At 53.5% G+C, this 21,863-nt stretch overlaps 10 protein-coding genes across 10 annotated transcripts; 5 read left to right on the forward strand and 5 right to left on the reverse strand.

The window, feature by feature from the left end:
- Positions 1–98: 98 nt before the first annotated feature.
- On the forward strand, positions 99–2,562 carry EI97DRAFT_409825 (uncharacterized protein; the record flags this gene model as incomplete). The annotated part of the gene is made up of 6 exons (XM_033796682.1): positions 99–600; positions 662–779; positions 839–1,409; positions 1,479–1,631; positions 1,692–1,739; positions 1,793–2,562. The coding sequence occupies exons 1-6, from the start codon at positions 551–553 to the stop codon at positions 2,560–2,562; spliced, it is 1,710 nt and encodes a 569-aa protein (XP_033658745.1). The 5' UTR covers positions 99–550.
- Positions 2,563–3,539: 977 nt separating this feature from the next.
- Positions 3,540–4,308, forward strand: EI97DRAFT_429266 (uncharacterized protein). Its single transcript, XM_033797402.1, has 2 exons — positions 3,540–3,586; positions 3,929–4,308. The coding sequence occupies exons 1-2, from the start codon at positions 3,556–3,558 to the stop codon at positions 4,177–4,179; spliced, it is 282 nt and encodes a 93-aa protein (XP_033658746.1). The 5' UTR covers positions 3,540–3,555; the 3' UTR covers positions 4,180–4,308.
- Positions 4,046–5,815, forward strand: EI97DRAFT_22953 (glycoside hydrolase). The gene is made up of 2 exons (XM_033793942.1): positions 4,046–4,472; positions 4,541–5,815. The coding sequence occupies exons 1-2, from the start codon at positions 4,325–4,327 to the stop codon at positions 5,692–5,694; spliced, it is 1,302 nt and encodes a 433-aa protein (XP_033658747.1). The 5' UTR covers positions 4,046–4,324; the 3' UTR covers positions 5,695–5,815.
- A 923-nt stretch (positions 5,816–6,738) lies between these two features.
- Positions 6,739–8,860, reverse strand: EI97DRAFT_23071 (amino-acid permease inda1). The gene is made up of 4 exons (XM_033793946.1): positions 8,509–8,860; positions 8,322–8,460; positions 8,172–8,269; positions 6,739–8,122 (listed from the first exon to the last, which is right to left on the reverse strand). Exons 1-4 carry the CDS (start codon positions 8,670–8,672, stop codon positions 6,862–6,864), a joined length of 1,662 nt encoding a protein of 553 aa, XP_033658748.1. The 5' UTR covers positions 8,673–8,860; the 3' UTR covers positions 6,739–6,861.
- Positions 8,861–8,875: 15 nt separating this feature from the next.
- EI97DRAFT_23092 (uncharacterized protein) lies at positions 8,876–9,596 on the forward strand. Its single transcript, XM_033793949.1, has one exon. It carries the CDS (start codon positions 9,049–9,051, stop codon positions 9,427–9,429), a length of 381 nt encoding a protein of 126 aa, XP_033658749.1. The 5' UTR covers positions 8,876–9,048; the 3' UTR covers positions 9,430–9,596.
- Positions 9,597–10,335, reverse strand: EI97DRAFT_23093 (uncharacterized protein). Its single transcript, XM_033793950.1, has one exon. The coding sequence runs from the start codon at positions 10,214–10,216 to the stop codon at positions 9,764–9,766; it is 453 nt and encodes a 150-aa protein (XP_033658750.1). The 5' UTR covers positions 10,217–10,335; the 3' UTR covers positions 9,597–9,763.
- A 118-nt stretch (positions 10,336–10,453) lies between these two features.
- On the reverse strand, positions 10,454–12,126 carry EI97DRAFT_454422 (ethanolaminephosphotransferase 1; the record flags this gene model as incomplete). The annotated part of the gene is made up of 7 exons (XM_033800542.1): positions 10,454–11,175; positions 11,224–11,405; positions 11,462–11,539; positions 11,597–11,640; positions 11,711–11,836; positions 11,895–12,004; positions 12,114–12,126. The coding sequence occupies 7 exons, from the start codon at positions 12,124–12,126 to the stop codon at positions 10,454–10,456; spliced, it is 1,275 nt and encodes a 424-aa protein (XP_033658751.1).
- Positions 12,127–13,632: 1,506 nt separating this feature from the next.
- On the reverse strand, positions 13,633–15,067 carry EI97DRAFT_23163 (uncharacterized protein). Its single transcript, XM_033793955.1, has one exon. It carries the CDS (start codon positions 14,835–14,837, stop codon positions 13,923–13,925), a length of 915 nt encoding a protein of 304 aa, XP_033658752.1. The 5' UTR covers positions 14,838–15,067; the 3' UTR covers positions 13,633–13,922.
- A 63-nt stretch (positions 15,068–15,130) lies between these two features.
- Positions 15,131–16,898, forward strand: EI97DRAFT_389679 (uncharacterized protein; the record flags this gene model as incomplete). Its single annotated transcript, XM_033796211.1, has 2 exons — positions 15,131–15,736; positions 15,794–16,898. Coding segments are annotated over exons 1-2 (1,545 nt in total), but the record flags the coding sequence as incomplete, so codon positions are not given.
- Positions 16,899–18,433: 1,535 nt separating this feature from the next.
- Positions 18,434–21,786, reverse strand: EI97DRAFT_429273 (P-loop containing nucleoside triphosphate hydrolase protein). The gene is made up of 3 exons (XM_033797403.1): positions 21,717–21,786; positions 18,948–21,666; positions 18,434–18,884 (listed from the first exon to the last, which is right to left on the reverse strand). The coding sequence occupies exons 1-3, from the start codon at positions 21,734–21,736 to the stop codon at positions 18,639–18,641; spliced, it is 2,985 nt and encodes a 994-aa protein (XP_033658754.1). The 5' UTR covers positions 21,737–21,786; the 3' UTR covers positions 18,434–18,638.
- Between the last annotated feature and the right edge of the window lie 77 nt (positions 21,787–21,863).

Raw genomic sequence — 21,863 nt, forward strand, 5'->3', positions numbered from 1 at the left:
ACGCTAGTGTCGCCTGCAGTACACCGCGCCCAGCCGCACATAACAATGAATCTTATTTTGTCAGCTCACCACACATCAGCGACATAAGGCGACCATACCAGCCATGAACTCGGGAAAACCCGATCACCTTGCAGCTTTGTAGCGCTCACACCGCTCTATCCGGCACGATCTACGGAGCTACACCAGGAAAGGGAGTACGGCGCGTTAGCGGCCTTCTCAGCTCGCCACAAATGGTGTATTGGTGGGGTCGAACTCCGTAGCTGAGGATGGTGATCATTATTCTTTCTGCTTCTGAAGGCTCCGGCCGGAAGCACTGCATGCGCCTAATGGGAAAGAGGGGGGGGTTCAGGTTGCCTTGTTGCCACCCCACAAGTGGAAGCCTCAATTGGAAAGTTCGGAGACTACCAATAGTCTGCTTATGCTTGCGCAACAGCTGCGTGGCGGCCTTACCTTCGATTTATTTCCTCGTGATCCCCGTAGTCGACTTTCTCAATTCATCTTCTCTCCTAGGATTTTGCGCAGTGTTCAGCCTTCTTTGTAGCAACACATCATGAGTGACGATAAACCCTGGCACCGTAGGATCGTCATCTGCTGTGACGGGTACGTCCCTTACTTACGATTCCCTTCTCCCTCTGGACAGCAAAATAGTAATATAGCAAAGGACATGGCAAAGCAGCGTATCCTCAACCGACAACGTCCCATCCAACGTCACCAGACTATGTCGGCACATTGCGCGCATCGGCACCGACCGTAAAGATCCCACCAAGAAATTCAATCAGGTCTCGCTCTCCAGTCACCACTACACCCCTCCGCTCCATCTAACGGGTACAAATCTCAGATTGTATACTACGACTCCGGCATCGGCACAGGCAACCTCTCCTCGTCGGAGCGCCGCCGACAAGGCGGCATCGGCGCCGGCCTGACGGAAAACGTCATCGAGGCGTACAACTTCATTGTCCTGAACTACGCACCGGGCGACGAGATATTCTGCTTCGGGTTCTCGCGGGGCGCGTACACGGCGCGCGCCGTCGCAGGCCTCGTCACTGATATCGGCGTCATCAATCCCGTCGACATGCAGGTGTTTCCGCAAATCTACCGCGCCTACATGACCAACGACGAGGGCTTGCCGTTTCGCCAAACGCAGGCCTGGAAGGACTTTGTGTATGGGAAGCTGAGCAAGCGAGGGGAAGAGCTGGGGGAGTCGGGGCGCGATGAGGGGGCAAGGGAGCGCGCGCAGAGCTGGGAGATCCATCCGCATGGCGATTTGGCAGTCTCGCAGGAGAGCAGGAAGGTCAAGGTCGTCGGGGTGTGGGATACGGTGGGCAGTTTGGGGATTCCGGACGTGGCGTTTTTGAGTTTCGAGAAGGAGAGGACTAAGTACGGGTTCCATAATGTGAGGTTGAATGAACGTAAGTCCTTGTTTGTTGAAGTGAGCTGGGAAGAGGAGAGAGATGGGTAGATTGCTGATGCCCGAGTAGATTATGAGCATGCGTTTCATGCGTTGGCGTTGGATGAGCGGAGGAAGGCGTTTAGACCGACGCTGTGGTATATCCCCAAGGAGCTGGTTGATTCGGGCAAGCCGGTGCCTGAGTTGAAGCAGGTGTGGTTCCCAGGCGTGCATATCAACTGCGGTACGAGTTGCCATAGTACAACGTTAAGCCTGATCTTCATCACTAACGAGGAACTTGCAGGAGGCGGCTCAGACGACGCTATAACCGACATGAAAGGCGACCTAGAACGTATGTGCTTTTGCAAACTTGTCTCCCAATTCGCTCCGTTCTGACATTCCTAGATCTATCAATGGCAACCTTCTGCTGGATGCTCCAATGCATCGCCCCCTATCTCACCATCGACCCCGTTGCCTTCGATGCCTCCATGTCCCGCTATCTACGGTGGCTGAACAGCATCCGCTACGCCTGCACCACTGTGCACCCTACCTGGCTCACCTGGGCCAAATCCAAAGTCCCCAACATCCCCCTCATCAACCCAAGAGAAGACTCCCTGGCACCCCCGAAACGCAGCCCTCCGCACCAGCATCTGGACTTTGACTACGGATACGGCACAGGCCCTATCGTGGATAGCTACACGGGGATGTATCACTTGAACGGCAGCGTGACGCGCCTACCGGGACACTGCGAGCTGGAGATCTACGACGAGGAGAGTAAGGAATTGAAGCTCACCGATATCAACGGGTACGGCCAGACGAACGAGTACATCCACCCCATCTGCCACTACCGGCTCCTCGTCCGTGGTCTGGAGAAGAATTCCCCGCTAAAAGACTTCACACGCACGTTTGAGCCGACGCCCGGAGATGCAACCGGTAAGGGCAGGTTTTGGTGGACGAGGCAGGCAGGTGCGGGGAGGACGCTGCCTGAGTGGGTGATTCTGCAGGATGGGGACGAGACGGTGAATTTTGAGAGGCAGTGGTATAGGAAGTGTGAGAAGAGTGAGGAGACGTTGAGGATTTTGAAGGGGAAGGGGGTCGAGGGGGATTGGTTGGAGGGGTTGGATCAGAAGGTCGATTTTGGGGTTGGGGAAAAGGAGGGGTGGGTCTATCCGTAGGGGGCAGTTATAGGGGGTGTTGCTTTTGGCATTTGGGAGGCGTTCAGGTGAGGACTTTGATGGAATTATTTCCGTTGCGATCTCATGCGAAAGTAGTGAAAGGATGGATGTTGTTCTTCTAAGCGCTCATAGTCTTAGTAGTGGAGAGGCGTCATTCCCTCTTGTTGGACAGTTGGCCTAATTATATTACGGACTACATGTTCTCTTCATCATGAGGGCACGTATTGGGGTGCTTTCAGTCTCCAGATTGTACTGTGTTAAGGGACGCCAATACGGAGTATACGAACGGTGATTGGACGGAGCCCCTGATTTTTCAGCTCGAACATCAACACCTTGTGACGACTACGTCCGCATCGTTCCATGGGAACTCACCACCCTTGTTTGCCCGGTTCTGCCCTCGAGTTACAAGACTTACATGGCCTTGACGATGAGCACGCAACACCACTGTTGTCCGCCAACATCACCAAAGCCCACGTCAGACGGCGGACTTTTGTTGCTTGCAGGATCGGGGGAATCGGGCGCAGCGGTGCGAGGTTGCACCGCCGTTCTCAGGGGTTGCACACGTGCTGGAGAGAACGCCTCTTTCCAGCATAGGAGCACGCAGCATAACGCACAACGACGCAGAGGACCAGAGGGAGTGGAGTCACTCCCCTTTTCTTCGTCGCCGTCAGGAGGAGGTGGAGTCTCTAGCGGTGCATCGCGACGTCAAAACAGGGGGCACGAACGGGCCAACATTGGTGTCATTTCCAATTCGCACAACCGCGCACGCCCCGCGAAATGATCACAGCTGGTTAAAGATAGAATTGCGCCCAATGAAATGTCCGGCTGGGTTGATTTGGCGCAGGGACGAGATGCGGGAGCCCCTGGGCACGGACGTCTTGGTTTCTGCAGGAAACAGAACGGTGAACCGTTAGGGGAGAAACAATTCATCGATCTTGTGTTCCGGCGAGGCTTCTCATCAGAGAGCAATTGCTCTCTTGGAGCTTCAGCCACATGATCGCCGGAAAATATTGGATCGTTCAAGGTACGAAAAGCGATTTCAATTTCCATGGAGACATTCAATATACTCCACTGTTTGTGGCCCCAAGGAACAGAGCCAACTCCTGTACGGAGTATCCCCGGCGGACGGGAGATTGTCAACAACAGCGACGGGCCACATCGCGTTCCTGTGTCTTTCGAATTCGAGGCTCTCGAGGAGGCCATTGCATTGCATGCACCCAAGCATCGCCAATCTGCTGCTCCCTCTGGTGTGCTAACAGCGTCTTTATGACAGCCGTCGACCTCTTTATGCTGTCGTTGTTCCAGGGGCTCGTCCTTCTCGAGCAACTGACATCAACCGATTCGGCGCTTACCCGTATTACCCCAGGTCTCTCATTTCCCGCCTTAGCCACACCATGCCTTCTTCCCCCTTTGAGCACTAGACTCGCCGTCCTTCACAGTGTTATACCGTTTTGGAATACGCATCTGCGAGCTAATTTTCCCAGGGCCCCTATCCAACGAGGCATGGGGCGGTCAGCCCGTGTCAGAGGGCCAGATGAGGTGGTCAGAGCAGGCTCATCAAAACCGCCCTGCTGCCCACGCAGCAACCCTTTCCTCTCTGCTTGCAAGGCTTCCTGATCCTCTCTCAAGTCCCAGCCCCGGCCTTCGTGCCTCGTCGCTCTTTTGTTTATACTACTATAACGATAATATCTCCCGCTTCACTCATTCAGCGGGCTTTTCTTTGAACTAATATCTCTCTGTCCTGTCCTTCGTGGTCGTCACAATGAAGGGCGCTATCGCTGCCGCTTCGGTGGCTCTTGTGGCATCTGCCGCCGCCGCTGCACACAACAATCATGCTGCGTTCCACCTTCGCAGGCACGCAACTCCGGAGGTCTGCACGGTGTACACCACTATCTATGTGTCCCCGACCGGTATGTTTTGATATGACGGAGTGGAAAGCAAACAAAGGCGCTCTTGACCGCTAACATATGCTCCACAGAGGTTCCCACCCCCGTAGTCAACACCACGGTCCTCGTTTCCCCTACTCCCGTGGTGGAAACCTCCTCGAGCAGCACTTGCACCGAGAAGGAGACTCCGGCTCCCGCTCCCCCTGCGGAGTATCCTGCCCAGTCTCCTCCAGCACCGGCTCCCGAACCTCCCAAGGAGACCTATGTTGCCGGTCCTCCTCCTCCCCCTCCAGCTGAGCAGCCCAAGCCATCCAAGCCCGCTCAGGAGCAACCCAAGCCGTCTAAGCCTGCCCAGGAGCAGCCCAAGCCCAGCTCCCCCGCCACTCCTCCTCCCAGCTACCACGGCGGCGGCCGCATCGTGACCAACGGCAACAAGTGGGCCATGACCTACACCCCTTACACGCGTGACGGCCAGTGCCGCTCCCCCGCCCAGGTCAAGGAGGACATCGCCAACATCGCACGCCTCGGCTTCACGACGATCCGCAGCTACAGCACCGATTGCGGCGTGTTCGAAAACGTGGTGCCCGAATGCCAGAAGCACGGCATCAAGGTCATCTACGGCATCTTCCTCGAGGGCGGCGGCAGCGGCGGCCGGGGCGCCTTCTCGAGCTACGCCAACAACCAGCTCAACGAGATCATCCAGAAGGCGCCCAAGGACAGCGTCGCCATGATCATCGTCGGCAACGAGGCCCTCTTCAACAACTACGCCACCCCCCAGGAACTCGCTTCTTACATCACCCACGTCAAGCAGCAGCTCACCGGCGCCGGGTTCCCCAGCGACATCGCCGTCACCACGACCGAGCCCGTCGGCACGTGGGAGCAGAAGGGCAAGGCCCTGTGCGGCGCCATTGACGTCTTCGCCGTCCAGATCCACCCGTACTTCACCAGTTCCGTCAGCGCGTCCGAAGCTGGCAGCTTCGCGGCCCAGCAGCTCGAGCAGGCGGCCAAGGTCTGCCCTGAGGCCGCTTCTAGGGGCAAGTACATCACGGAGATTGGGTGGCCCAAGGCGGGTCGCGCCAACGGTGCGGCGCAGCCTGGTGTCGAGCAGCAGAAGACTGCTATTAAGGATATCCTGGGCAAGGTGGGCAAGGAGTCGATCCTGTTCAGCTACCAGGATGATTACTGGAAGAACCCTGGTGAGTATGGCGTTGAGCAGAGCTTTGGCTGCAGTGAGGCTTTGGCTTAAATGATGGCGGTGGACGCTGGGGTCTAGGCTCTGGGGTTCGGAGGGAGAAGAAGACGTGTGTGGTTGGTGTTAATCCAGGATTGTTGTGAGGGAGTTGGGAGGGTGAGAGTGTTGTGATAGGTGTGTGTGTATAGCGCAGTTATGGAGATGAGTTTGTTGTTTGTTTGTTTGTTGTCGTTGTTGCCGTTGAGACTGTAATGCGAAGTGGGTCAGGTACGCAAAGAGGCCACAGGGGAAACCTATGCCTGTCTGCACGCCAACTCGAGGCCTATCCACTCTTCTGTATCCGTTGTACGAATATGCTTACATTGCCTGTCTTACTCGATTCCTGTCTGCTATGTTTATGTATTTACGTTCTCCAACTTACCGTTATCAGTCACTAATCCTGTGTTTGTTTCCGTTCATGTTTATCTATCCTTCTTTTTGATATTCCATGTTACTTTATCCCGTAGCCAAGTACTATGTATGCATCTCGAATGGTGGTGGCACAGACTCCATGCTCTCTGTCCACCTCCCAACCAACTACCCTTGTCAGTGACATATGAGTCAGCTGAACCAAATTCTGCTTCGAACGACCGAGCAGTCAAAAATACCGTCCCAGTAGAAGTTCTACTTGATGGAAAGCAAGATTGGAGAACACCGCAGATCAAACGTCCTCTCTATCGTGCGCCGATCCCGCCTGGTGAGACAAAACGCGCGCACGGAGTGGAAGTGGACTCCAAATCCTCAAAACGACAACAACGCTCCTGCCGGTCTTCCTAACCCGATAATAAACGGAAGATAAGCGCATTGCAAGCTCACTGAGGCAGATTGTGTAGCTGACGTTTCGGGATGCACTGTGTGATAAGCTCGGTTTATTGATGGATGTGTCACAATGGGGACGGTTCCATACACCTACGGGGCGCGGCTTGCAAACCAACATCGTTTGAAAATCAAAGGACAGGAGTTCAGAGACGCAACCACCGAACGGGAAACTATGTTGTCCTCAGACTCTCATTCAGGTTGATACACAACACCTACAAGACCTCTCCCAATAGATGACTACAGATAAAGAGTCTATCTTATCTTGGACAATCCAACATGCAGCGCACCACTATATCTCCACCCCTCCGCATGCCCATATAATCAAAGAATCACAACGCCATGCAAAACTCAGAACAAACCCCCCTAAGCAATCCAATACCATATCCTCTGCACCCAATTCTTGGGCACGGGCTCCACATCCGCCGCACACAGCTCATCCATCTCCTTCTTCCCCGTCACGAGATCGACATCCTCCAGCTTGATAGCAAACGGCGTCCGGAACCAGACCTTGTGCCCGATGTACAGCACCAGGAAGATGGGCAACGTGATGTACGCCGCGAGGAAGTTGGCTGCGGACCAGTTCTTGGGGAAGAAGACCTGGAAGCCGTTGGTCAGGGTGAGAAGGATGACGAGGCCCAGGATGAAGTAGACGAGATACGGCTGGAACGGGGTGCGGTAGGGGAGCGTGTGGAGGAGGTTCTGGAGGGTGAGGGCCTTGCGGAAGCGGATGTAGGTGATCATGCAGACGATCCACGCGAGGAAGCCCGAGATGGTGCTGATGTTGGAGAGCCAGGTGAAGACTTGAGCGCCCGTGTTGGAGACGTTGAGGAACGATAGAAGGCCGATTGTCCATGTCGCTAGGACGGCGGCGTACGGTACACCCGTGCGACTTGTTCTTGCGAAGATCTTGGGTGCGTCCCCGCTGAGGGCCATGCCGTAGAGGACGCGGGAGCCGGAGTAGAGGAAGGCGTTGCCTGCGGACCAGGCCGACGTCAGGACGGCTGCGTTGATGACGTGGTTCAGGCCGCGGATACCAGCGCGCTGAATGCCGATGACAAACGGAGACGATGAAGCGTTGGACTCGGGTGTAAGGAGGCGGTCGTCATTGTAGGGAACGATGATACCGATGATGAAGGATCCGAAGCCGTAGAAGATTGCCAACCGGTAGACGAATCGTCCTGCTGCCTTGGGGATATTGCGACGAGGGGCGACGGTCTCGCCTGCCGCCAGAGCAATCAGTTCAGGAGAAGTGATGAAGGCGAATCCAGCTTTGACGAAGGCAGTCCAGTAGCCGAGGAACCTGCCCGTATTTCCTGGAACAAGGTAGGGATTGAACGCTCCTGGGTCGTTCCAGTATCGGAACCCTAGCCTTCCTTGGTCATTGGGAGACCCGCCGAGCATGATGACGAAACCCAGGATGATGAGACCTATGATGGTGATGAACTTGATGCTGGCGAACCAGAACTCGGCTTCCCCAAAGACGCTGACGGCCACGATGTTGAGAAACAGGATCACGACGAGGAATATGGTAATCCAGACTGCATCATGCACTGGCGTCTCCCAGTAACCTAGCAGGATGGCACCAGCAGTCGCTTCAGCAGCCACGAGGATGGCATATGCGTACCTTGACATGTTTAGTACTATATCACACTTGCGAGCCTTAGGGCACTCACCAATAGTTCCATCCTGTCGCGAAAGCTAGACTGGGGTCTACGAATCGTTTCACGAAGTATGGAATGGTAATGCCGCTCATAGGCAAGTAGGTCACGATCTGATCATAAGGGTCAGTTGAAGTCGCATCCTAAAATGACATGGGCTCATACCTCGGCAAGGTTGTTCATGACGTTGTACACCACAATCATCATTGACAGGTAAGCCATGAACAACGGTGCAGGTCCAACGAGCGAGAGAATTGCGCCTGAGCCAACGAACAACCCAGTTCCAATAGCACCTCCAAGGGCCCTGTAGAAATGTCAGATACGAAGGCCTGCACCCTTGCGGAGTACTTACAAAAACTGAATATGTCTCGACTTCAAGCCTCTCTGCGTCGACCCGCCATGTCCCACAGTTCCGGCGACCGTGGCATTTCTCATGTCAGTCGGCTCATAGCTGTGCTCAGTGCTCATCTCATGAACCCCACGACCCTTCTCGGGATCCATATCGGCGTGGCTCATGTTAACAGCTTTGCGAAGCAAGCAAGCTAAGGAGAGAGTGGTCCAGTGACCGAATTTCTGGGAGGATGGGGTCGGTCAACGAACCGATGCCCTTTGGAGGAGTCTCGAGTGGGGAGTGCGATATGTCGGGAAGAGGATGTTGGACAAGAGTAGGATTCCCACCTCTCCGATATAAGTAGAGTAGGAATGGAAGCCCCCGCGGAGCAACGATAGTCTAGGGACGAAGTCCGGTGCGATGACGGTCTTATAGAGTGGCGGACACTATCTTATCTTCCCCAGATTACAGTGTGGAGAGTGCGGAGAGTAGCAGACACTGAAAACACCGAGAATTTGAAGTTGAAGAAAATCAAGGACCTTCCCAGAAAAGTAAACGGCCATGCACGCCTGGGCCTTCACAGCTGTACCACATTCGGTTAGCGGAGTGAGCTCGGAGGTCGGAGAGGAACCTGCACGGGCAAATTTGCGGGGTGCATTTCCTGGTCGGCGTGGGCCGGCTTCAAACAGCGGTTCTGGCGCTGCTTCTCGACGTTGGCCAAGCAGTGATGGTGGCGATTTTCCCCAACGATATCCTTTGCTAGTCTGCTTCCCGGGTTCCTCTACGCCGCGATCAGCCGCAGTCGACATGGTTCCGGTCGGCTTTAACGCTTGGCCCACGACTCTTATCCATCGTTTCGCTCTGTGGCGGCCGTTCGCATTCGGCCCTAAATGCGGAATATTCAATAATGTTCAACACTTCCTTCTCTCATCGCACTGTTGAGAACGAACCTTGGAAGTGGTTTGGACGTCTGGACAAGCTCTTTTGGCGGCTTGGAGCGTCTGAGACTACTCTGAAAGTGGATTAGCTTGCCTTAACATCGATCACGTGATGATGACTGTCAAGACCGCCAGTATGAATTGGAAGTCAACGACAACCTGGATATGAATAGTCGAGGGGAAAGAGACCGTGGAGTAGAAAGTGTGAAAGAGAAACATCTATCTCGACAGGCGGAGGGGCCTACGCATGAGCCCCTTACACCCAATTACACTTCGGTGAATCTTCGGACACAGAACGAGCTTAGAATCCCCTTTACCAATCACTACCCTTTCCCGTATTATGCGTGATCTATCTCCCTTAACAACCCTGTACCTTGAGTCTCTTCTAATCCGCAGCCAAAGCCCTTGACTAAAAGGAGAACTTCTCTTCTGTCTCTGCGGATTGACACTCGACGCACTTGTGACAGGCAACGCAGGGCTGGACACTGAGCGACAAGAGAGCATCTAGACCCTAGAGTGATCGAAGGTGAATACAAGCTAACAACGGAGATTTCAGCTCTAGTTCTATTGATCGGTAGTGACACTATGCCACCACTGTACCGCAGGACACCACATACATATGGTGCGGTCACGTAGAATTGTGTATAGTCGAGTATAATACCCACGCTCAAAGTCGGATCGGTAATAACTGCGTGTTCGAAATCGATGGACTGCTGATGACTGTGCCGTCTATACATTAAAATATGTAAATCAGAAAAAAAAGGGACGCACGACCAAGGCTGATGATGCATCTCCTCCTGTACAGCTTCTCTGGTGGCCTGGGAATGTAAACATTATCTTGAATCTTGTTCCGTCGTTAGGCATGGTATCGTGCTAAGATATCATCGAGTCTAATCATGAGCGAAGCCGGCACGCTCAACTGCGAATATCCAGATGTAAGGTCAATGTCGATGATGCGTACGAGGTATCCAAGGCTGCTTCTCCCCATCATAGCGGACCTCCTCCGGTCTTTTGGTATGCGGGATCATCTAGTCCGTCCGTCCTTTCTCAGGGCGGACTCCATTGGGAAGACCGGGAGACCGTAGGCCGCTTTCCTTCTTAAGCGGTTTCGGCGCAATGGTCAAGCAGTTGATGCCCAAAAAGTTGCAGATACTGGTGATGACAAGATGCGCCCATCTGCCGTACACAACAGCAGCAAAGACAAAATACGCCCTCAGGTACCATAGTTCGAAGTTCGCGGAAACGGGTCCGAACGTCGTCCCCTTGAGTGTGACATAAGGATGGTTGACAAGCAGAGCACCGCCAACCATTGGAACCAACATGACAGTCCAATACGGGAATGGCTGACGGGTCAGGTGCGCGAGGATGATTTTCGTCGTCATGCGTCCGCAGACTAAGGACATAACCAAGCAGTACAAGACCAGATGATTGTCCTTGAGTATGAAAGAGTAGGGCGAACCAAGCCAGGCCATGCTGGCTCCAACAAAGACAATGATTGGTATCCACTCGCAGAACAGTGGCGCAATGGGAAGGTTCTGAGCACGGCGCGCACGAGCGACATTGACGACACAGGCTGGGAGGTGCGCCACGAAGAAGGCAACCAAGATTATGGGCACCCACAAATCACGGAAGGTGATATCGTCGAGGTATTTCTCATAACTGGGCGCGAAAGCAGCGAGCGGTGTTGACCAAATGTCAGGACCATAGTACCCCGAGGCACACATTATGAGGCAAGCGATGATCAATCCCTCTGCGAATCGTCAGCATCCGCGTAGAGAAATTAGTCTTATGAGCTTACCAGTAGGTCCATTGAAGTATCCAAGATAGAGCGTATGAGTATGGTACGTCTCCCATGTTGAGAAGAACATGGGCAGCACTGGGACGAGGGCCGTGAAAGCGCCAGTTTTAGAGGCGCCATAGCCCATAGCTGCGACTTCAAGAAGACTTGCTAGCGTGCAATTCAAAGAATCGATGCCGTGACTGCAATATATCAGCTTCCCATGTATGCCGGAAGTCACTATGGCAGTATATCGTACTCGAAAAGCTCCCCCAATGGACTCGAAGTACCGGTACGTCGTGCTTGCTTGCCGTCTACATTGTCCATAGTGGAGTACCTTTCACGACCATTGTTAGCACGCAGCCAATATAGACAGCCTATCGTGGGAGCTTACATCCAAAGCCCGAACGCAAAGCTAAAGTATACCCAGGAAGGTGCCTACAATAGTCATGATATTAGTCACCATCCAATGCCCAGGGTGTGTATTTGTGATCCAAGGGCTTCTTACAGGTCCCACAAGGTCCGGAACATACAACTCCAATATTATTATGTTTCCTAATATGAAGCAGAATCCAAGTAGAGTAACCAGGTTCGGTGCCAGCCACATGGGCAGAAGTTCAACAAATCCATTCCACTACTTGTTCGTCAGACGGTGTGCAAAGTCAGGTGCGGAGTGCGGGCGGGACTCGTACGTAGTGCTTCAGGACGTATCGGGATATGAAGGACTTGTCAACGCTAGAGTACTTGTACAAGCGGAGGTGCTGAAGGGCTTCCTCTGAAACGCACTCGTGTGCAGCCGTCTCTGTTCAGTACATGATGATTAGCTGGAGTTTTTCTAGAAGTCTAGAGTAGAGTGGGTTCTCGCCTGGACGAGTCGGATAGCGTCATGAACAGGAAGCGCGTAGACTTACGAGCGCTCGGCATCTTGGGGTGGGTTGCGGGCGGTGGGAGAGACATAGGTGGCGAAGGCGGGGGGTTGTTTAAATTGTTTATATCGGTGATGTCGAGGCCATGTGGGCTTCTGCAAGTGGGGGAACAAGAGATGCCGCAGAGCAAATGTTTGACGATGCAATTCGCAATCGACGCGGCAGCCCTGACCCGTGGACCTGCCCCTGCCCCTGCAAACAGGCACCTCGGTTGGCGGGATTACCATATCGGGCTTAGTGTAGCTTGGCACCATGATGTCTTTTTCATGTGAAATTACCTTGGCAGGATTCTCTTTTCCTCTCCTCTCTCGTCTTCTCAACTCTCTTCAGCATTTTTGTAAGGTCGCACATATACAGTACAGTGCATTTGACCTTCCTCTATTTCATTCCCCTTTCCTGTCTTGCCTTCCAAAACTGGGAGGCAGGGAACTGGGAGTTGTCTGTTCGTGTCAGGCATCTTGTATCAGAAATCCTGCAGTCATTGGAATGAAGACCGATTCACATATTGGCCCGGCACCTGAAGTGTGTGAGTGCTGAGGACAAGTTACGGATCGCAGAGCGATGGGGTAGTCCTTAATAACTACTCCTGGGACGTTTGCTTCTCTGAAGTCTTTCCTCTGGTTATAGGGAGACAGGACTGAGTCCTCTAGGAGGTCGTCTACATTCACCTATCTTGTACAGTGTTCCTCCTCGTCCCGACTCGACTGCATGGAGACCGTATGGGATACCGTAGTAAATGTCAAATGACGGGAGGCTTCCGGCTGCGAATAAGCCATCGAGATCTTCTGCTCGGAGCCTTGGAAATCTGCTGTGAAACTATATTTAGATACGCCGGGGAACACAACGCGGGGAAATATCCTCCAAATGAAATTCAAACAAAGACAATTCGAGCCCGTGATTTTCTTGGACAGTTTCAAGCTGAATAGTGAATGTCGAACCCGCGTGGGAAGGGAAGACAACAAACCTTCGAAGACTGGAATGGTGAAAGATAACGCACCAACCATTCCTGGCCTAGTCTCCAGTCTCAGTCTTGGCGAGCTCCAAATCTTCTCCGCAAGGTCCCCAACGACCGTCGCGTCGCAACATTCCACCGCATCCAACATGTAGTGCCTACCAGTTGCCCTCGTGAAGGGTATCAACCTGGGATTAGCATATCGCCAGCGCCACTTGGCTGCCGGATATTCCAATCTGTAACTGACACCAGCCAGAAGCATTTATCCGATTCATCGTAGTTTTCGGTACGTCTATGTCTCGAATTCTTCCCCTCAATTTCCACTCCTTCATGATGAACAAATCAAGACCATTGCAATCTTAGGAAGAGCCGGAAAAGGAATGGCTAGTATCGACATATGCTACGCCGTCGCTGCTTATAACTCGGTCGCTGAGAGAACTATTTTGGCTTTCCATTTCATATATTCGTGGATGGGACGAAAGCTGACGATTGTGTTAGGGATCATACGAGTGTGAGGTTAAATGCGTGCGTGCAGTTGATGGACCGAATGGCCTCCCGTGTGCCCGCTCGTATGGCCCGATACGCGATATACGTGCAGGATGGAAATGTTGGATATTTCATATGGGACGCTGAGCATGGCATGAGAACCGGTCCAGCACGCTCACCCTGGCTCGCTGGGCCTAATACCTCTCAAGAGTGCCTCGGTTGTCATCTTGAACGTCACATTGAGCGGCCATGTCACAATTCACCGGATACGGGGCAGTTCAGTACCCCGAGGAATGCTCTTCGAGGGATGCGGCTCTGTGCTCAAGGCTTGACGGATATCATTCATTAATTACGTATCATTCATTTCCCCAGACAAAGTCCTGATATGCTACATTCCAGGAATCCATATCAAAGGCATGACCCATTGCATTTGGGATTGCAGGAGTCGGTACCGTGGCATCGAGGATCTGCGTCAAGTCAAGTTCAAAATCAAAATCTGTCACTGCTTGAGGCATCGAAGCGCCCAGGGTGATTTTGTTGGTCGTGATAGGGAAGTTTTGTCGTGGAAGGTCGAAGGCCGTTTTGGGTTCTGTATCCGCGATGGCTACAGTTTCGTTTCCCTGTAGTACTGAGGCAAAGTTGGGCGTTGGCAAATCCTCGGTGAGAGGCGTAAACGTAGTCTCCGAAAGTGAGTTCTCTGGCGTGAGTAAAAAGGCCCCGTCCAAATCCACAAGGTCATCGAAATCGAGGTCTCCTCCGCCGTCCTGCCCTTCCAATTCACCGTTCGCACCCTTCGGCGCGCATCCCTCGCCCACCACCATTGCATTCCCCAAACTCGCACCGTTCGCGCCCCTCATCTTCGACCACTCCTTCGGCGTCATTCCCATCTTATCCTTAAACACCTTGTGAAAATACCGTGGCGTCAACCCCACCGTCTTCGCGAGATCCTGCAGCTTCACGCTCTTCCTCCCCTCACCCTTCAAAGCCTCCTCAATCAGTGCACACACCTTGGCGACGGCGCGCTCAGCAGGCTGTTCCTGAATAGGTTCGCTCGGTTTGCATCTCTTGCATGCGTGGAATCCGGCTGCCTCGGCCTGCGCCCAGGTGTTGTAGAAGGCGACGTTTGCGCGGCGGGCGAGGCGCGCAGGACACGTGGGCCGACAGTAGCACAATGTGGTTTTTACTGCGTAGACGAAGTGGCCATTTGCGTTGGGGTCGCGGATGGTGAGGGCGCGCCAGCGGAGGGCTTCGGTGTTGTAGGGTCCCGTCATGATTGCGCGATGACGAGGACTACACTTCCAAAGAGAAGAAAGGTTCAACACTTAAGGCCACTATGATCTGAAGCTTCAACAGATTCAGACGAGTTAGGGGAGAAATGCTTTCCACGGTAAATGGAAAGAGGTAGCCGAGCGACAGCTTTATGTTTCCTGACTGCTTGCAGGTGCGCGAGCGCTGATTGGTTACTTCCGGAGCATATCCCAAATTCCCAAATCCGAAATACGACAGTAGGATGCTTCTCGCTCCACACAAATTTATCAATTACAATGAGATTGCCAAGTAGCCAATTTGTCACATGACACCGCGTACGGATCGCGATGGCGCGAATACAGCGCGTCCACCTGAAGAAGGCACGATGGAACTTGCACCGCGGGAACGGCTCAAGATGGTTTCTGCTCCCCTCTGTCTCCGAAACCGCTTCTTCATGCGGAACTCTTTGCTGAGTTTCCGCAATGGCTCCTGAAGCGGACACTCCACAAGCCGTCGCCGGCATCAAGCCGCTCCCACCAACGACAGTGCGCCAAATCGGCGCCTCCCAAGTCCTCGTTGACCCCAGCTCGGTCGTCAAAGAACTGATTGACAATGCATTGGATGCTCGTGCAAGCGCCGTCTTCGTCGACATCTCAGCCAATACAATCACTTCCATTCAGGTGAAAGATAACGGCCATGGAATTCCCGCGGAGGATAGAGCCTTGGTTTGCCGACGTTATTGTACGAGCAAGATTCGTGACTTCCAGGACTTGCGACAGGTAGGAGGGAAGTGGTTGGGGTTTCGCGGTGAGGCTATGGCGAGTATGGCGGAGATGAGTGGGAGCCTGGAGGTCGTGACGAGGGTGGAGGGGGAGCCGGTCGCCGTGTTGTTGAAGTATGGGAAGAATGGAGAGCTTGAGAAGTAAGTCCCACCGGCTCTCAAAACTGGAGGAAGAGCGGCCGAGTGACGACTCTTCAGGACGGAAAGAGCATCACATCCAGTCGGCACCACGGTCAAAGTCACTGACCTGTTCGGCTCCTTCCCGGTGCGCAAACAGGACGCTCTCAAGCATTCTGCGAAATGGCTAGCGAGGATCAGACGGTTGATGCAGGCATATGCTCTCGCCAGGCCGACGGTTCGTTTCCAGCTCCGCGTACTGAAAGCGAAGACGGATAAGGGCAACTTCAACTATGCACCCAAAGCAGGTGCCAAAGTAGAAGACGCCGCATTCAAGGTTATTGGGAGGAACTGTGCCTCTCAATGCGAATGGACTGCGCTGGAGTTCGAGGGCTACGAGGTTCATGCGTTTCTGCCAAAAGCCGACGCAATTGGAGAGAAAATCGCCAACGAGGGTACGTTCCTGGCGGTGGACTCTCGGCCGGTCTCGTCGAATCGGGGAACTATGAAGAAGATCGCAGCTGCTTTCAAAGAACATCTACGAAAGGCTAATCCTGCGCTTGCTTCGGTCAAGGACCCTTTTTGTTGCATGAATATCATATGCCCGCCGGAGAGTTATGATCCTAATATCGAGCCAGCCAAGGATGATGTTTTGTTCGAGAACCCAGAACTCGTTCTAAGCGCGGTCGAGAAACTCCTGGACTCGTTCTACCCGGTTGCAAAGAGACAAGAGCCGGAGACAGTGCCTCCTTCAAAGCCACAATTGGACATTCAGCCACAGTACCTCGATGTGAAGACAAGCGCAAGTCTACCTCCAGCAGAGGAGTTTGCTTCTAGTCCCTCTAAACCGGATCCGAAGTGGCGCTCCACAATGTACGGCGTTGACGAGGAGGACCTCCATCTGCTGTCAGACAACCCGCCACCAAACTTGGAAGAAGAGGAAGGGGCCCGCGCTGCAGAAGTGTCGAACCCATGGACCATAGCAAAAATGAATGCCGCTATGAAACCGAAGAAGCGGCCAGTGAACCCACAACTGTTGACGCCAACGAAAACTCCAGGTGGCCTATTGAAACAATCGAGTTCGCCCATGCCAATTGTTCAGCCAGCACCGGTCTTGCACTCCTCTGAATTGACTCCAGAGCGGTCTTCTCCAATCAAGGCTTCCCAGTCTTCGCTCGATGCGGAGCAGAGACACGATTCCGCACGAGTTGCCCTACCTTCTAGCAGAGACATCGACAATGACGCTGTTATTCAGCAGCAAGCGCGTGGATCATCAACAGATGCTTTTTCAAACGGACAGAGACGGAAGGCTCAAGCTCCTGCTAAAGTAAAAGGGACCCCATTTTCCCCATTCCGGCCGCCTCGTATGATACCTCGACAGGAAGCACCTTCCAGTGACAATCCTCCAATTGTTCAATCAGCAGCAATGCCAATATTCCCTCCGTCAACACAGCATATGCAAGCCCATGCCGAAGTCAGAGCTCCACAGCCACCAAGAAAGCAATCGGAGTACCCCTGGTTTGAGCGAACCGTACACCCTCCTGCTCTTCCAACCTCGCAAGCTCCCCGTCCGCAGCGCAGAAGCAAGCCGGCTAAACAATTTCCTCCACCGTTCCCCACCGCTCGTTCACGCGGGCCCAGCAAACAGGTGCAGAACGCATGGCCAGCTACAGATCAACCTCTAGTCTCCCAAGACGATGCAGATATCAGAGGCTACTTTACCTCGCAAAAGCGTACCCATCAACGAAGCAACTCCCTCGACTCGATCAACATCGCATCGACTCGTCGCGGCAACGGAGTCGTTAGACCCCTGAATCCCAACTTCGGTGAATCGTCCCAACTAGCCATCTCAAACCCAGACATCATCTCCCAACTTCGCGCCTACGCTGAGCAGGAACCATTACCGCCAGTTGTCCTCCCCGCTATCTCGACTTTCCGACCCCAACCTCGCAAACGCCCACGCTCAGCACCGCACCATGACGATTCTGGCCACCCTCCGGAACCAAAGTATGATCACGCCGTCTCATCGTCCCCAACTCCCGGCCCCTCGAAACGTGCCATCCACCACAGAACCGCAGACCTAGACGTGCCCCTCCAGCGCACTCTCTCTTCACTCCTTCCCCTCGAGCGCACGCCAGTGGGTTTCCACGTCCAGAATCTGATTCTGCATGTATCCGTCCCAGTCTCCAGTATTGCACGCCTCATGCGCAAAATGGATATGCGGAGGAACAGTTTGGAGTGGGGATATCCTGCGGATGGTGAGGGGGCTGATGCATTTGGTCGGCCTGTGCTAGAGGGGCATGTTCAGGGGTGGGTTGCGTGTATTGTGGGGATGCTGGATGAGCTGTTTGAGAGGAAGGAAGGGGTTGATGTTGAGGGGGTTGTGGGCGAGGGGATTAAGAGGGTGGTAGGGAAGGGGTTGGGGACGGTGGAGGATGTGAATGTAGGGATTGAGAGCGTGAGTGATGATGAGGATGGGGAGATGTTGATGGGTTGATGGGGTCGGAGGGAAGCACTCAAACGTTTTCGGTTGCGCTGGGAGTCGAGATGGTTATGTCTTGATCAAGGAAAGACATGAACCATGCAGATGGGATGTATGTCCGAGGGTTGGTAATGTCAGATGAGATCATGTCGGTAATGTGGAGGATCGTGAGGAGAAAAATCTGAGAGAGGGTCTTGAGAGCGGAACACACATGTGCAAGGCATAGGTAGCCATTCATGTAAGGGTATAAATGTTATACAGATCATTGCCGCACGGTACGTTATCCCACCGCATTCCAACCCGCGGAAAACGTGAAAAAGTCCCTGACTATCGCCCCACTGCATGCTATACAGCACCTCCAAAAAGACCGTTGGATCCAGGCACCTTTCGATGCTCTCACTGTGACCATTTCCCCTAACCAACATAGTCCGGCAGAATCGTTTCTTATCCATCCAAAACCCCACTCTCTTTCAAACTCCTAAATAGATCCGGCTCCAAAAACTTCGAGATGGTCACATCCTCCGCAAGCCCCTTCCTCCTCCTCGTCTTGAGCACGAAATCCCTCGCCAACGCCTGTGCAGCCGCAGGTTCCAGCGGACGAAGCTTGATTTCCCGGTCCAGTGGGTCGCCAGGCACGATGGACCAGCGGTCGAAGACGAGAGAGACGGCAGCTTGGCCCTGGGTGTGGATCTATTTTCCGAATTAGCGAATGCGAGTGTTGAAATGGGGGAGAGCGAGGGCGGATGTGCTTACCCGAAGATCTGTCTCGAAGCCAAAAGAGTCGATGACAGGTATCAGACCACGGACGCTATACAAGGGCGTCCCCGCAATCGGCTCCTCCTGTAAGACGTGACCTCGCCGCCGCGCTAATATAGTGTAAAGGCTGGATACCGCGTCCGCCGGACCTGTGATGTTGCAGCTATACACAGGCTCCATAAGCCGAGGGCTAGCCATGAGAAAGCTAGAATAACAGGCACGACGGGCAGTAGGGATGATTTGACCGCCACCGCGGAAGATGGGTTCTGAGGCGAGATCGACATCCGTAATGCGGAATTTCGTGTTCCGTATGGGCTCCTCACAGAGAGGACCTTCGCGCGTGGCCCAGCTGAAACCCTGGCGGATGGTGTCTCGGACTGAGCGGAGCATCTTGGGATCTACCTCTGAAGGTAGGGTGTCGTTTTGGAGGATGTTGGGTCCCATTTCATCAGGGCCGAAGGCCCAGATATTTCTAGAAGCCAGGAGGTCGTAGCCATAGTTCTCTTCGAAGAATTTGCCGACTACACGAACGGGATCCTTGATATTCACCTTTCCGGATTCAATATCCTCCGCGATACCTTCGTCAAGCGGCTCGGCGATCATGGTGAGCTTATTCTTCTTGTTTGGCGTGAGGGCGTAGCACTTGATCGCAGACATCTCCACGACAGTTTCGCAGAATCTTGTCACTGGGTCGGAGACCTTGATCTCCATATCAGCGTACAACCGACGTAGATCGTGCAGCACGCAGTCCATATATAGTTCGCCCGTTCCCAAAATGACGTGTTCGCCTGACTCTTCCACCTTTGTCGTAATGAGAGGGTAAGATTTGTTGATCTTTCGTAGGCCGTCAAGCATCTTGGGAAGTTCGGAAGGATTTATGGGCTCGACAGCAACCTTGAAAACGGACTCGAAGAAGTGGCGGATGGGCCGGAAGATATAAGCATCCTCATTCTCAGGAAGCTTTTGTGCGACGATGGTTGCTGTCTTGACAATGGAGTTGTCAACACCGCCGAGGAGTACCCAATTGCCTGCCGGCACACCGCTGGTGGGTATACTATACCGCGATTCCGCGATCCAGGTATCCGTGACTGTGGCGACTACCATGTCCTCCTCGTCCTCTAGCGTATAACCTTCGCCCAGGACTCGTACTGAAGTGGCTGGCTTTGCTATACCACTCATCACTCGTCCCAGGGCATGGAATGATTTGGCGTCGGTAGAATTGAAAAGTTTCGTTACGTGAACGACCAAGGGACCATCCTGATCGCAATTCAGCATCGACTCCGCTGTTTTCGTGTCAAGAGGACCCGTGTAGTATCGCTCCAACAACCTCCGTGCACCGTCTTTCGGTGATGGAACATGTTGCACAACCATATCCACGAAGCCAGCCGGAGGCCCAAAGTATTGTTGACAGACAAGTCTCATCAGTTCCTTGGCATCCGTCTTATACTGCGAAGGCTTCAGGCGGATGCCCAACTGATCCAGCTTCTCCTCCAATTCTTTGGGGCTTCGGCTTATGGTCTGAGAGTAGAGCTTGTAGATGGGTTCAAGTACCCAATGCACGAATGACCGCTGAGAGCTTTCTTCCTGCGGTTTTCGACTAAACTTCCTACTCGCGGGATTGAAGTAGATGTCGCCCCACAGCCGCAACGCGAACTTGGCTGCATCAATTGTCTTGCTGCGCTGACCGAACCCTGGCAGGTCCCGCGACCCTGGGTAAAAGTCGGCGTACATTTTCGCGAACGATTGTATGGTGAAACACCATCGCATACTTGTGCAAGCAAAAGCGACATTGCCTTTCTCCGGACTCAGCCGCCGGCCTTCTCCCCTACCCGGTATTGTATTCTCGATGACGATGTTGACCTGCTCGATTACATGTTTTATCTTGAAGTAGGCGTCCTTGGGAGGCAGTTTGAGTTCGAGCATCAGACGATCCATCTTGTTCACGACCAGAGTCAAAGGCAGATCCTCGAGGACCGCATGCTTGATGATCTGCTCTGTGTTGACCTGTACACCCTCGACGACATCCACGACCAGAACAACGCCGTCCACTAGCCGCATAGAGGCCGCCACCTCGTCAGCAAAGTTGACGTGTCCAGGAGTATCTAGTATGTTGAACAAGTGCGATTTGTTCGAAGTGCTTTGCAGGACCAAGGTCACGGGCGCTGCCTTGATTGAGAGGCCTCGCTCCTGCTCTAAGACGTGCACATCCGTGTACCGCAGTTGTTCTTCCCGCTTGCGTCCCCTCTTCTTGTCCAATTTCTCTTGCATATCGTGTGTCTCCAGTACAAGCATATCCATGAATGCTGTTTTCCCATGATGCAAGTGGCCTGCAATGGCAATGTTGCGAACTTGATCTGGGTAGTTCGTCAAATCGGTGAGGAAGTCGCGCTTGAAGTGTACCGGGGGTAGCTCCGTCTCTTCTATTGTGAATTTCTTCTGCACAACGGGCTCGATTATGGGTTGCGAAAGCGGCTGTGTATCCTCCTCCTGCACTAATACTTCGACATCGGGACCGTAAACATCGGACGCGGAGGGGTAGTATTGTTTGTCTTCGTGAAGAATTACAGCATTGGAAGGTCCTTCATCCACTTCCATGAGCTGTTGGTCGTTCGTCTCTTCCTCTGCTTCCTCGTCAAGAACATAAGCCTCCGCCGCATCGCCGGTCGTTTGCGCCTCCTCCTCCTCGGACTCGGCCTCGCCGATATAGTTACCGAACCTGAACGGTTAGTTAGTCAATGAACCCAAAAAGGCGACATGGAGCCATACTCGTCGTAGAGATCATCCATTGTGGCGGCGGATGTTGAAATTGGGAATGTATTGACTGCGACTGAAGCTCGGAGCTGCCTAGGAACCCAGAAATTGTAAACCGATGATGCAGCTTGGCGCCCGAGGGAGTTCCTCGGATATAAGTAA

Source organism: Westerdykella ornata (assembly GCF_010094085.1).
Source record: "Westerdykella ornata strain CBS 379.55 unplaced genomic scaffold EI97scaffold_1, whole genome shotgun sequence".
Lineage (NCBI taxonomy): Eukaryota > Fungi > Ascomycota > Dothideomycetes > Pleosporales > Sporormiaceae > Westerdykella > Westerdykella ornata.